The sequence below is a fragment of the Leptodactylus fuscus genome, chromosome 7 (assembly GCF_031893055.1).
Source record: "Leptodactylus fuscus isolate aLepFus1 chromosome 7, aLepFus1.hap2, whole genome shotgun sequence".
Lineage (NCBI taxonomy): Eukaryota > Metazoa > Chordata > Amphibia > Anura > Leptodactylidae > Leptodactylus > Leptodactylus fuscus.
The window spans coordinates 114,590,640-114,604,756 of record NC_134271.1 but is presented as its reverse complement, the minus strand read 5'-3'; the positions used below and the strand labels follow the sequence as shown (position 1 = coordinate 114,604,756).

Below are 14,117 nucleotides of genomic sequence, written 5' to 3'. Positions count from 1 at the left end.
GAACCATGAGCAGACGATTTGTATGTTGTACATGTCTTAGCGCTCAGCTTTCATGCTGTGATCTTGTGTAGTCGCTCTTTACTGTTATGTTGTTGTCGCAACTAGATTCCAGCACAAGTATTTCCGTACAATCCGTATAACCGCTGGTGCCTTTTTATGGACATAGCAAAGCTGTACAGAATGCTTAATGTTCTGTATTTGTTGGCTCTGACCATTGGAAGTGGTTATTAACATATTTTCTTGCACGTTATATATGGGTAAAATTTACACTTCTAGGCAAAACTAATTTGTAGCAAATGGTTTATATTTTAACCCCTAAAATAAACAATACGTGGCCAGACGCAGGAAGCTGTATTCCTTGTATAACAGCCTTCACTGCAGCTCAGCTCTGAAGGAGTCCAATGGCAGCTGAGATATACTGATGGCGATCCACCACCATACAAGGGACAGAGAAGCGGCTCTGTATAGCTGGTCCAGGGGCTGGGTCTAGGCCCCTCATTGATCTGTTATGTATGGCCTATCCTACGTTTCCACTGCGGTTTTACTTGCAGCAGATTTTTGCTCCGGCCGCTGACCTCAAGTGATTAATAAAAGGTAAAATGTAACCACTCCAAGTATTACAGGTATTAGTTCACACTGAACTTCGACTTTGATAAAAATCTGACATATCTGTAAATAAGACAAGTGAAAATTTGGCATGTGCAAGTCTTCTAAACATTCATTATGTTATAAGGACACCCCCAGAGCTGCAGCTGTCAGACTCGCTCATTCCACACGTCGACATTTGTCACTATCTAACTGTGTGTAGAAGTCGCCTTCCTGACTGCTGCATCATCCGCCATAAAACTGCAGTTTAACAATTTCAATTAATTATAGCGCAGTCAGATAAATGTCTCTTCTTGTTCATGCTTGATGCACCCGGTTACTGATCTAAACGGGACCCACATGTCACAAATAAATACTGCACACATGTCCTAGGAGAAAACAAGGAATTAATTGGCAGCGGCTCCGGCCAAGGAAATCTGATCTGAAATTCTACAACCCAGTAAATGTACGTACGCCTTGTATTCAGGGTTTAGGTTTTCATTTGGCAGCTGAGTGAAATGCTAATGATTAACCATGGCTGAGTCTTCTATGCACAGAGATTGCATCATCTCTATATGTCTCTTATAGTCCTGCGTATATGCTACAAAATATTATATTCTCCATAGTCTTCTATGCACAGAGATTGCATCATCTCTATATGTCTCTTATAGTCCTGTGTATTTGCTACAAAATATTATATTATCCATAGTCTTCTACGCCCAGACATCTCTATATGTCTCTTATAGTCCTGTGTATTTGCTACAAAATATTATATTCTCCATAGTCTTCTACACCCAGACATCTCTATGTGTCTCTTTCTATATGAATGGGCATATGGATGGCAAGGGTGGGAGTGAGTCTAATTACGAGTCAGACAAGACACGGCTCTCATGGACCAAGCCTATGATCAGTGAGCTGGCACTGGACAAGTCAGATCTATTTGACTTCATTGTCCAACTATTGACCACAGTGCAGAGAAACTGTCGATCTAGATGGAGGACAAAGCCATCATGGAATGGATTGCTGGCTGAACTAACTGTGGGCGATCGCTCTGATAGAGGGTGTGTGGTAGGGCTTAAAGGGGTTGTACAGTTAAAGAAACGTACACCCTATCCACAGGGCAGGGGGATAAGCGCCAGATTACTGGGAGCCGACCTGCCAGGATTCTCATGGATCGGGAGGATGGGGGAAGTCCCCTAAAGCCTCCTTGTGAATGGCGCACCAGTGTGCATCTGTGATTGCCCACTCTATTCACTTCTATGGGGCTGTGGGCCTAGTGTGATAAATTAATTTATAATTTCTAGTCCAACATTTAGTGACACAGGGATGTCTAATGTTTTTTTTTTTCATTTAATTTTATATACATTATAGCAAAAAGGGGGGTGATTCGACTTTTCCCATTTTAACTTCGATATATATATTTATATTTATTTTATTTTATTTTATCGATTTTTGATACTTGAACCACTGATCATTAGAGCCTATGGTAAAATTCTGGTATATCTATCAGAGCCTACTATAGGCACGCCTCACGCTTATATACTATGGCAGGCATGGCTCCTTGAATCTTGAAGCACAGGAACCATTCGGAATTTGGGTGGAGGTAGTGAAAACAATGGAACCCCTTTCAGTCACATCTCACCACGGCACCTGAGTAACCTGCGATCAGACATGTTTCTGATCACAGGCCCTGCCATCTGATTTCTGCCGTGTGAAAGCAGTGGCCTCGTGGCTATGTCACTTGCTCTTCTTGCGATGTAGGTGCCATATCCAAAGCCCAGTGTTCGCCGTACAATATGGTTGAGGTAGAGAAAATTGAATTACACAATTTTGATAAAAGAAACTGACCTGAGATTTATATGAATGAATCATGTGTTACTGAATCTGCTCAGCTCCTCCTGCTCTATAACATGCTGCCTATACATGTTCAATGTGAAAAGTTCCCTTTAAGAGCTGGTTTGCTGTCAACACAGGCAACACATAATAAGGGCCAATTACTTCTCCAATTATAATCAGCCGCTGTTGCATTACTTGTTACATAAATATAATGTCAATACATACAGAAGGATATGTAAATTTATTTCCAAGGTTCCCCATAATTCATGAACCAAACAGCATATACAATAGTAACACACTAATACACCATTATGGTGGAATACTTGGGAAGCAGAAAGTCAAGAGAAATGGAAATTCTGAAATAAATGAGCTTACCTTGATTCAACAGTAAAGCTTTAGAGACAAAGAATAAAAAATGAGAAAGAAACGAAAAATTAAAATGAGATCTAATGTCAAAGCAGAAGAACAAACATAAAACATAAAGATGGGAAGGTAAAGTTAGGGTAAGAAGGGGGTTAGTTACGCGGTAAGATACATGCAGCTACAATTGTAGTGTTAAGGCTGTGTTTACATATAGTGGTAGTTGATCACTAGGGTTGAGCGAAAAGATCGGAGTCCGATCCCAATCTTTTCCCGCGAGATCAAGGTCGGAGGTTATTTCCCACAATGCTTGGCTATTGGTCATTGTTAGCTTTTTCCGACAATGATTGGCCAGTAACCAAACATTGTGGGAAACAACCTCCGACCTCGATCCCGCGGGTAAAGATCGGGATCGGAATCCAATCTTTTCGCTCAACCCTATTTGTCACGTGATAAACCCGTGTGCATTGTATGTAAATCTGTGCATTTTTAAATATTTCACATGTAGACACGGTGTGGCCAATAAGCACGTTGCAAAATCACAACCATTCATGCAAAGTGACTACTGTACACATGTACGCAGCCCACCGCCTGAACTAAGAGAAGTCACTGAAATTAGGGTACGTATCACAGCGATCACCATCTAATGCCATCATGGTTTACATTCTCCTACTCCAGAAGGACTTTGACTCTGACTTTTACATACACATTGGGGACTAGTGCACTAGCCACTGACAGTAGCCAAATGCTCATCATCAGTTTTGGTAACTATCCCATCATAGTGCCAGTAGTGCTGATACCAAGGGTGGTATATCCTACAAGAATACTATGAGAAAGTCTTGAAAAAAAATCCTAATTGTTATAGTAATATCAGTATTATTAAAGGATATTTTTTTGGCTCCACAATATCGATGGCTTAGGCTTAGAATAGGCTTTTAATATCAGAGTGGGGGACCAATATCTGGCACCCCTGCCCATTAACTGTTTGAAGACTGTACTGTATATCTTCATTGGTTTACATCCGTTCGTTTATTGTCTTGCTGTCAACTTAGCAGTGCTGGTGCAGGCTATAAGAGTTTTTCTCCGGGGCCACATGGTAGCTCAGTGGTTAGCACTGCAGCCTTGCAGCGCTGGGTCCTGGTGTTCAAATCCTGCCAAGGGCAAAAAATCATTTGCAAGGAGTTTGTATGTTCTCCCTGTATTTGCATGGATTTCCCATATTCCAAAGATGAGCTCTATGTGGGGCTCACAATCTACATTAAAAGAAAAAGTTTTTCCCCCTTTCATTTGAAGGGGTCAAAGCTGTAATACACTGCACAGCCACTAGTAAGAAGATAGTGTACAGATAGTCGGACAATTTGGAGGCCGGTTTTGGAAACAGCAGCGTGTCCGCGCTGCAGTTTTAAACGCAAAGTGGGCATGGGATTCGCATGAATCCCATCCACCTTGCAGATACTATACAACACCACCGGCAAATCACTAGCTAAAGGACTATGCAGGTACTGTAAAACGAAATGTTTTTTGTCTGCTGCGTCTTAGCAATGTGGACCTTCAGCCTTAAAGACTCCTTTTCGCTGCGTAGGCCATTTATCTTTCATTGCAGATGTCCAATTCAAATCCTCATGAGTTTTGACCATTTATTTTTCATAGCAGATGTCCTAAAATATGGAGACAGAGATTCAGATCTTCAGTCTTGAGCTATGTCCAGTCCCCAAGACTCCCTGGTTCCTAATAGTCTTGGTTATCATTAGATAGCCCTGTACCTCTGTCTCCTCTGTGTCTAGGCAACAGGTGCTCGGTAAAATGAACACATTTTGTCTTTCAAATAAGCTGCCAAAATTATGGATTGGGGTTGCGACATATTATCTCGAAATACTTTTTCATATTCCGTTTTGTGCCACCGCTCATAACACCCTGCTAACCTTGCCCTCATTATATAGTAATCCCTATATGTCAGGTACCTACCTTCCCTCTACACCAGAGACCTTAATTAAAATGTGTCATAAAGCGCAAATGAACCACTGACATAGTCCATGGGATTTCAGCTTTAATTTTCAATATTAGGCTTGGGTTTAGAAGAATCTTTATGTTTGGTCATATTTTTATACTTACAGAAGTTAACATTACTTGGATATTTTGCTTAAGTCTTAACCAAATATTCATTATTACCTATCAGTTTGTTAAAAGCAGAAGAAATGTATGATTTGTATACCGCTCTATAGTGCAGGCATAGAAGCTATGTCCATATTAGCACTGCACCATACACAGTCTAGGTCAGCGGTTCTCAACCTGTGGGTCGCGACCCCGGCGGGGGTCGAACGCCATCGGAAAATACATATTTCCGATGGCTTTAGCAGCTGAGAAGCCGCGCTACTGTCCGCAGCAGGGTAGATCCTAGTGGGCTGAAGGACCTGTGATGATGTCATGACCATGTGATCGGACTCTGTGGGCGGAGTTATTCAGTACAGTGCCGAGTTACACAGGAAGGGCCAGCTGCAGTGAATGGAGGCTGGAAAGTAAGATGGAGAGAGTGTGTGTGTGTTAGCATGATAGGGGGATTCAGGCTGTGTGTAAGTATGATAGAGGGGTTAAGGCTGTGTGTGAGCAAGATGGGGGGTGGGGGGTGTTCAGGCTGTGTGCAAGCATAATAGTGGGGTTCAGGCTGTGTGTGAGCATGATAGTGGGGTTCAGGCTGTGTATATGAGCATGATAGAGGGGTTCAGGCTGTGTGTGAGCATGATAGTGGGGTTCAGGCTGTGTGTGAGCATGATAGTGGGGTTCAGGCTGTGTGTGAGCATGATAGTGGGGTTCAGGCTGTGTGTGAGCATGATAGTGGGGTTCAGGTTGTGTTTGAGCATGATAGTGGGGTTCAGGCTGTGTATGAGCATGATAGTGGGGTTCAGGCTGTGTGTGAGCATGATAGTGGGGTTCAGGCTGTGTGTGAGCATGATAGTGGGGTTCAGGTTGTGTTTGAGCATGATAGTGGGGTTCAGGCTGTGTATGAGCATGATAGTGGGGTTCAGGCTGTGTGTGAGCATAATAGTGGGGTTCAGGCTGTGTGTGAGCATGATAGTGGGGTTCAGGCTGTGTGTGAGCATGATAGTGGGGTTCAGGCTGTGTGTGAGCATGATAGAGGGGTTCAGGCTGTGTGTGAGCATGATAGTGGGGTTCAGGCTGTGTGTGAGCATGATAGTGGGGTTCAGGCTGTGTGTGAGCATGATAGTGGGGTTCAGGCTGTGTGTGAGTATGATAGGGGGGTCAGGCTGTGTGTGAGTATGATAGGGGGGTTCAGGCTGTGTGTGAGCATGATAGTGGGGTTCAGGCTGTGTGTGAGCATGATAGTGGGGTTCAGACTGTGTGTGAGAATGATAGAGGGGTTCAGGCTGTGTGTGAGCAAGATGGGGGTTGTTTCAGGAATACATAATGGGGGGTGTTTCAGAATACATAATGCATATCAGGTATTTACATTCCGAATCATAACTGTAGCAAAATTAAGGCCCATTCACACGGGTACAGAGGGGGCAGATTATGGCTCGAAATCCACGTCATAATCCGCCCCCTCACAATGGAGGTCTATTTAGACCGCCAGGCTTGTTTTTTGCAAAAAAAAAGCGGGCTGCCCTTCAGGTGGATTCCGCGGCTCGGTGAGCCATGGCGTCCGCCTGGCGGCAGCAACCTCCGAAGTCGGCCCGTTAATTTGAGCCGACTCCGGGGGGGAAGCCGTGACAGTCGTGGCAGTCGTATTTTGACCTGAGAGTGATGCGGCTCCCCGCGTCACTCTCAGTGCCTAAATTCGCTATAAATCCGCTATACCGCCCCCTGTGTGAACTAGCCTTTACAGTTATGAAGTAGCCACCAAAATTATTTTTTGGTTTGGGGTCACCGCAACATGAGGAACTGTATTGCGGGGTCACGGCATTAGAAAGGTTGAGAACCACTGGTCTAGGTACTATTAGGTGAAAATTTTGATCACACCCGACTTTTTACAAATGATGACCTGTGACCAGTTGGGCCATTTGTTGCTAATGTCACACAACCTACAAATATTTTGGTTGAACATGCACATTTTGATCATCTTTACATTTCTCTATATGGAAGTGTTCACACTACCGTTGGATTCCATCAGCAGTGTCCGTGGCTAATGTCAGTACAAGATTTTAGCAATGAACACTAGCTGGTCCGCCTGAAATTTCCATTTATTTCAATGGGATTTTATCTTGTGTCTGTTTACACCCATGTCGGTTTTTTCAAGTATACTGAACAGTGGAAAAAAAAGCTAGCAGAACCCATTGAAATCAATTGGAGGCTTTTTTCAGTGCTGAAAATTTAGCACCAAATAAAGCGCCATTTTCCTCCGTGTGAATGGACCCTAAAGATGTGTAGGAACATACCCCCAACTGGTGCCAATTGGTTGTCAATTCATTCTGAAATTTGGAAACATGCTCCAGAATAGTTATGTAACAAAAAATTCATCTATTTACTAAAACAGACTTATGGACTACTCCTTTAAGGGTAGGTTCACACAGAGGAAATGGATTGTGCATGTGAACATACAGCGCGGCTAGCTGTGACGGATTGCTGTTACAGTGCGCCGGCATCCCATCGCAGCATTCCGCTCCGGATTAGGCCCAAATTAATGAGCCTAATTGGGAGGGAGTCAAACTTGGAATCTGCGGCAAGATAAGTCATCTCGCTTCTTTTTTCTGCTACTTTGCAAATCGCAGCATGTCAATTATATCTACGGAAACGGCGGCAGCTTTCCCGTAGATATAATGGGAAGAGAAAGTCCGCAGAGGAAAACTCTGTGAACTTTCTCTTCAAAGCGCTGCAGAATCAAAGCGCTGCAGAAAGAACCGCAATGCAATCACGCAGCGGTTCTTCCCACAGCGCTTTATCACTGCGTTTCCGGCCTGTGGGGCCTTAGCCTGAGCCAATTTTTCCTGCTCGTGTATTTTTGGTCAAAAAAACTGAAGCGGAACCTGAAGCGTTTTTGGCAAAAACCTGATCAGGAAACGCAAGGCGTTTTTAAAAAAAATATAATTCATGACCACATCCCAAGAGGAAACGGATCAGGAAACTCCTCGAAAAACGCCTCAAAAAAAACGCTTCAAGAAACGCTTCAAATGGCAAAAAACGCCTCAAGAAACGTCTCACGCTTTTTCCGGTCCGGTTTTGACAATGCCAAAACCCTGACCAAAAAAAACTCTGTGTGAACTTACCCGAAATGTTGTCAGTCAGCCTTATTAGGCGATGTTCACCCGAGGCAAATTTGTTGCACAAGGGTATCTGTCTATCTCATTCATCTCAATGGGCTCACAGAAATACCTGCTTCAAAAACATCCTCATTTGTATATTTGGAATGGATTTTCCATTGCCGAACTTTCTGCAACAAATCTACCGTGTGTAAATTTATCCTAATAGCATTGTTGATGCAAATGTGTATGTAAAAGAAATATAAGAATGTGGGAAGGTTCGGGCAGACTTGTGAATGTCCTTGTAATAAATCTGTAACTACGCAAATAACTATGTAAATATGCCATAATGGATTTTCTGCAACCTATTTCTAATTCACACCTCCGTCTCTAGTGATAATATGAATCAGTATGCGGTGTACTTAGTACAGAAACATTCTTAACATCACAACTTTTTAACACTTGCAGATATCTTCTTCTAATTTATAAGTCCCCTTGTTATAAAGTGGAAACATCAGTAGGGAGAGTCGCGGCCACCTACACATCTGCGCCCGGTCTCTGGTTTAGCCATTCCAGCCGATTTCCATCTTCTGCCCCGCAAAACTGGACAAGAGACGGAAACCCAGCGGTCAGCTTTCAAACCCCTTCACTTGAATGGGTTTGCAAAGGTGACCTCCCGTGTGCGTCTTCTGCCTGTCTGCGGGGAAGCCGTTTTTGTTTTAGTCAGACACAAAGTCAGACATGCAAGGCTTTGTGTCCGGTTAAAAAAAATGGTTTCAACGCGGAAAGGCAGAAGACGCACACAGGCGGTCACCTTTGCAAACCCATTCAAGTGAATGGGTTTGAAAGCTGACCGCTGGGTTTCCGTCTCTTGTCCAGTTTTGCAAGGGTAGAAGACGGAAACCGTCCGGAATGGCTAAACCAGAGACTGGGCGCAGATGTGAACCCAACCTGTCCCATTCTATAGATGCATTCACCCACTTGTCATTCATAAGCAAATTTCCTTTGCAGTAAGTATTGCTGTCTGTTTTTTTTCGTTGCTACTTTCCATAAAGCCACCAAACCAGGTTCCATTTGATATTAAAAGAATCCCTGTAAATATGAAGTCCAGCGATATCCAATTTTCATAAAATTATCCTTTTATTATAACATCGTTAAAAGTTGCAGACATACAAATTGTACATGGACAAACTGGAATTATGGAGTTCAGTAGCAGCCCTGACTGACAAGCTGACGCGTTTCGAAACTATCGTTTCATAGCTCAAATGATCTGAAAACTCTGTGTCTATATATAAGAGGTGAGGTCAGAAGGACCAGCTGAGCACAATCAACATAATCAACTGGCCACATGCATGGTTGTATAAAGCACCCACACCTTAGTCTGACAAAACGGTAAAAACATTTAAAAGAACACAAGGACTGCTATCTGAACATCATTCTTATACAACATTTAGAAAATGCACATAACTATTAGATGGAGTTCAAAACCTCGTTATAATACAGATGAAAAATTCCGACAGAAGATGCCTGGTGATATCATTATTAAAATTTTCTCGTATGTATTTTATTTATTTGTTTATTTATTATGTTTTTTATCATAATATTTTTCATTGTATACCTGGTTGTTTTTTATTCCAAGTTCTATATCTTTAAATTTTTGTCATTGTAACAAGTTTCAATGATCAAGTAAATAAACACATCCATTACTATTACATATGCTGTCATCATATATACCACATGATTTACGTATTACCCACGGCCAGGTAAGTCATCCTACACCACATCAATGTTCACCAACCAGCTACAAGACAAGATAAAGCCAACACTTGAACTGCGAAAAAGCAAAATGCAAAGGATATCTGTAAACATCAAGAAGTCAACAAAAATATCTATCCTTCTGACCTCTCCTCTTATATATAGACACAGAGTTTTCAGATCATTTGAGCTATGACTAAGAAACAATAGTTTCGAAACGCGTCAGCTTGTCAGTCAGGGCTGCTACTGAAGTGCATAATTCCAGTTTGTCCATGTACAGTTCGTATGTCTGCAACTTTTAACGATGTTATAATAAAAGGATAATTTTATGAAAAGTGGATATCGCTGGACTTCATATTTACCGGGATTCTACTACTGTGAACACGTTCCAAGCTGGAGGAGCCTAGGAGGTTTTGTGCGATTGTTCTACCATTGATTTGAGTGAGTGTTCCAGCTTTTTTCGATATCAAAATGTTTGGACTGTAATTTTCACCACACAGGAGGGCTGTGTTTTACATTCCCTTGTTTTTCTCTGGATTATATCAAGATCCATTTGATACTAGGATTAATCTAAAGTTTGGTTAGTAAACACTGGCAAAGGCATTTTCGATCATCAGAGAGTGATGTTAAAGGTCGATTATACAGTGGAAATGGACTTAATGAAAAATTAGACAGAACCTTTCAACAACTCGGCCAACTCTAGTTCTTTGCATCATTTAACTGGTTCTCTTTCAGTCATTTCTTATTTTTTTGTTTTTTTGCATTTGGAATTTTTCTATAGCCTTTGCTATTCCTATGCAATCAATGCAGTTAGTTTTGGTGCCTGATTTGCTATTAAGTCTCTCTGCTGTCAAGCGGGTGATGTCAGGTAAGAGCAGCCTAGGGAGAATGATTATAAACTCTAATGCTTTCCATCTCTGATTACAGTTCTGAATCACACCCCGCTGTGTGACAGGCACCACCCACATGGCTGTTAGAGAGCCCAACTAGCATATCAGGCTCTACAAATTCACTAACAAAAACAAGAAACTGATTGATAACTGCACTGACTGAAAAAGTTCCAACTACAACAGAATCAGTGGAGCGGCATCTATTAAAGGATCCAAAGAACTGGAGTTGTTGGAAGGTCTGGCCAAGGTCGGATCATTCAAAAATGTTCTGGAAGTAGCACTATGAGCAGCTTCATGTACACTGTCTACCAATAAGTATTTGGACCCCTGTGGTAGAAGAGAAAAACAACATTTATTCCTATACAATAGTTGGTAGACCCCAGCAGATGCTTCCTTACGGATGGGATTGATCGACACAATACTCCCGGATGCCTGGTGACACTCCTGGTGTATGTGAGCCATCGGTTGGGTGCGGTTTCTCTGGCCAGAACTCGTCGGCCTCTATCTCCCAGTTTCGGGGGTCTGCCGACTCGGGGGACATTCTGACAATCACCGGTCACCTTCCACTTTGTAATCACATGCCACTGTTGATTTTGGGTAATTCAGTTTGTTTGCTATGTCCCTTAAGGATCGACCAATTCTGTGGTACCCCACAATTACCCCTTTCTCGAAATGAAACAACTCTGCACTTTGTAGCATCTTGCATGTGACTAATGCCAATACACTAATGCCAATGCTGTTTCCTATTTAACGGCTAGAGGCGTGACGTACATCACGACCGCAGATATGTTCATTTGCATTGGGGTCCAAATACTTATTGGTAGAAAGTGTATAAGGCATTCAGGGCCAAGAGCCTCCTGTGACAAACACCACCCGATTGGTGAGCACAGTGTCTATTTATTGACTGTATGGTGGTCTGATCTCAACATGGCCACTGATGGAGGGGTACAACCCAATTTTCCATCAGCACACTCCATTGAATAATACTGTGCACAGAATAGAAAACTAGGAAATATATAGGTGCTGTGCTCAGTCTTATTCAATGGATGAGTTGAGCCCCTCCATCAGTGGACATCAAACACAAAATAGACAAAATACCTTGGATATATAATTTCGGTGACCTTTTCATGCACTGTGTTTTAGGACCCACTGTTATTACAATTTTTTTTTGAAAAATGTATTTCTAATATAACACTAAACTGGGGTTCACTTGGCCTTATTGACTTGGACTATGAAATTGGTGTCTGGACCTTGATTATTTTAGCTAACACTAAGGCCACTGGTCTAGGACCGTATATCATTTGCACCAGAGCTTTGACTGTAAGGCAACACATGACATTGTCAGTGATTTCCAACAGTGATATATATACAGTCCTATGAAAAAGTTTGGGCACCCCTATTAATCTTAATCATTTTTAGTTCTAAATATTTTGGTATTTGCAACAGCCATTTCAGTTTGATATATCTAATAACTGATGGACACAGTAATACTTCAGGATTGAAATGAGGTTTATTGTACTAACAGAAAATGCGCAATATGCATTAAACCAAAATTTGACCGGTGCAAAAATATGGGCACCTCAACAGAAAAGTGACATTAATATTTAGTAGATCCTCCTTTTGCAAAGATAACAGCCTCTAGTCGCTTCCTGTAGCTTTTAATCAGTTCCTGGATCCTGGATAAAGGTATTTTGGACAAACAATTCAAGTTCAGTTAAGTTAGATGGTCGCCGAGCATGGACAGCCCGCTTCAAATCATCCCACAGATGTTCAATGATATTCAGGTCTGGGGACTGGGATGGCCATTCCAGAACATTGTAATTGTTCCTCTGCATGAATGCCTGAGGATTTGGAGCGGTGTTTTGGATCATTGTCTTGCTGAAATATCCATCCCCGGCGTAACTTCAACTTCGTCACTGATTCTTGAATATTATTCTCAAGAATCTGCTGATACTGAGTGGAATCCATGCGACTCTCAACTTTAACAAGATTCCCGATGCCGGCATTGGCTACACAGCCCCAAAGCATGATGGAACCTCCACCAAATTTTACAGTGGGTAGCATGTGTTTTTCTTGGAATGCTGTTTCTTTTTGGACGCCATGCATAACGCCTTTTTTTATAACCAAACAACTCAATTTTTGTTTCCAAAATGAAGCTGCCTTGTCCAAATGTGCTTTTTCATACCTCAGGCAACTCTATTTGTGGCGTACGTGCAGAAACGGCTTCTTTCTCATCACTCTCCCATACAGCTTCTATTTGTGCAAAGTGCGCTGTATAGTTGACCGATGCACAGTGACACCATCTGCAGCAAGATGATGCTGCAGCTCTTTGGAGGTGGTCTGTGGATTGTCCTTGACTGTTCTCACCATTCTTCTTCTCTGCCTTTCTGATATTTTTCTTGGCCTGCCACTTCTGGGCTTAACAAGAACTGTCCCTGTGGTCTTCCATTTCCTTACTATGTTCCTCACAGTGGAAACTGACAGGTTAAATCTCTGAGACAACGTTTTGTATCCTTCCCCTGAACAACTATGTTGAACAATCTTTGTTTTCAGATCATTTGAGAGCGGGCTGTCCATGTTCGGCGACCATCAAACTTAACTGAACTTGAATTGTTTTGTAGAAAGCAATGGTCCAAAATACCTTCATCCAGGATCCAGGAACTGATTAAAAGATACAGGAAGCGACTAGAGGCTGTTATCTTTGCAAAAGGAGGATCTACTAAATATTAATGTCACTTTTATGTATAGGTGCCCATATTTTTGCACTGGTCAAATTTTGGTTTAATGCATATTGCGCATTTTCTGTTAGCACAATAAACCTCATTTCAATCCTGAAATATTACTGTGTCCATCAGTTATTAGATATATCAAACTGAAATGGCTGTTGCAAACACCAAAATATTTAGAACTAAAAATGATTAAGATTAATAGGGGTGCCCAAACTTTTTCATAGGACTGTATATATAATGCAGTGTAATGCCGTCCTCTCCATCTCTGCCCCCAGTGTAATGCCGTCCTCTCCATCTCTGCCCCCAGTGTCTGGGGGCAGAGATGGAGAGGAGGGCATGACACTGGGGCAAAGATGGAGAGGACGGCATGACACTGGGGGCAGAGATGGAGGGGACATGAATCTGGAGGCAGAGATGGAGGGGACATGAAACTGGGGGCAGAGATGGAGGGGACATGAAACTGGGGGCAGATGAAGGGTGTATATGAAGCTGGGGGAGAGATAGAGGGGGTACATATAATTTACGGGTGACTGTAGGAGGATTATACTGTGTGCGGGCACATGAAAAATTAATGAGAATGGGCGGAGTCAACATAAAAGTGGGTGGGGCTAAATTTGCCGCGGTGCGCAAAGCGAGCCGCACAATTTGTCCCTCTTTTGGTTCTTCAAAAGTTGGGAGGTATGGGTACAGGGGGCAATGGAAAGATGTTAGAAGGGGGGGGGTTGTTGGGGCAGCGGGTGTGCGGCACTGCGGAGAGGGAACTGGGGCAA

The 14,117-nt window shown here is 42.5% G+C and overlaps 1 protein-coding gene across 5 annotated transcripts in view; it reads right to left on the bottom strand.

The window, feature by feature from the left end:
- SLC8A3 (solute carrier family 8 member A3) overlaps nucleotides 1–14,117 on the bottom strand; it is a 229,836-nt gene that overhangs the window by 22,393 nt on the left and 193,326 nt on the right. For 4 of the 5 annotated variants that reach the window (XM_075282880.1, XM_075282877.1, XM_075282878.1 and 1 more), the window contains one exon: nucleotides 2,797–2,814. The exons of the other annotated variant lie outside the window; for it this stretch is intronic. In XM_075282880.1, the coding sequence (XP_075138981.1) occupies nucleotides 2,797–2,814 (18 nt within the window). The remainder of the gene's footprint in view (nucleotides 1–2,796; nucleotides 2,815–14,117) is intronic. 5 annotated transcript variants of the gene reach the window in all.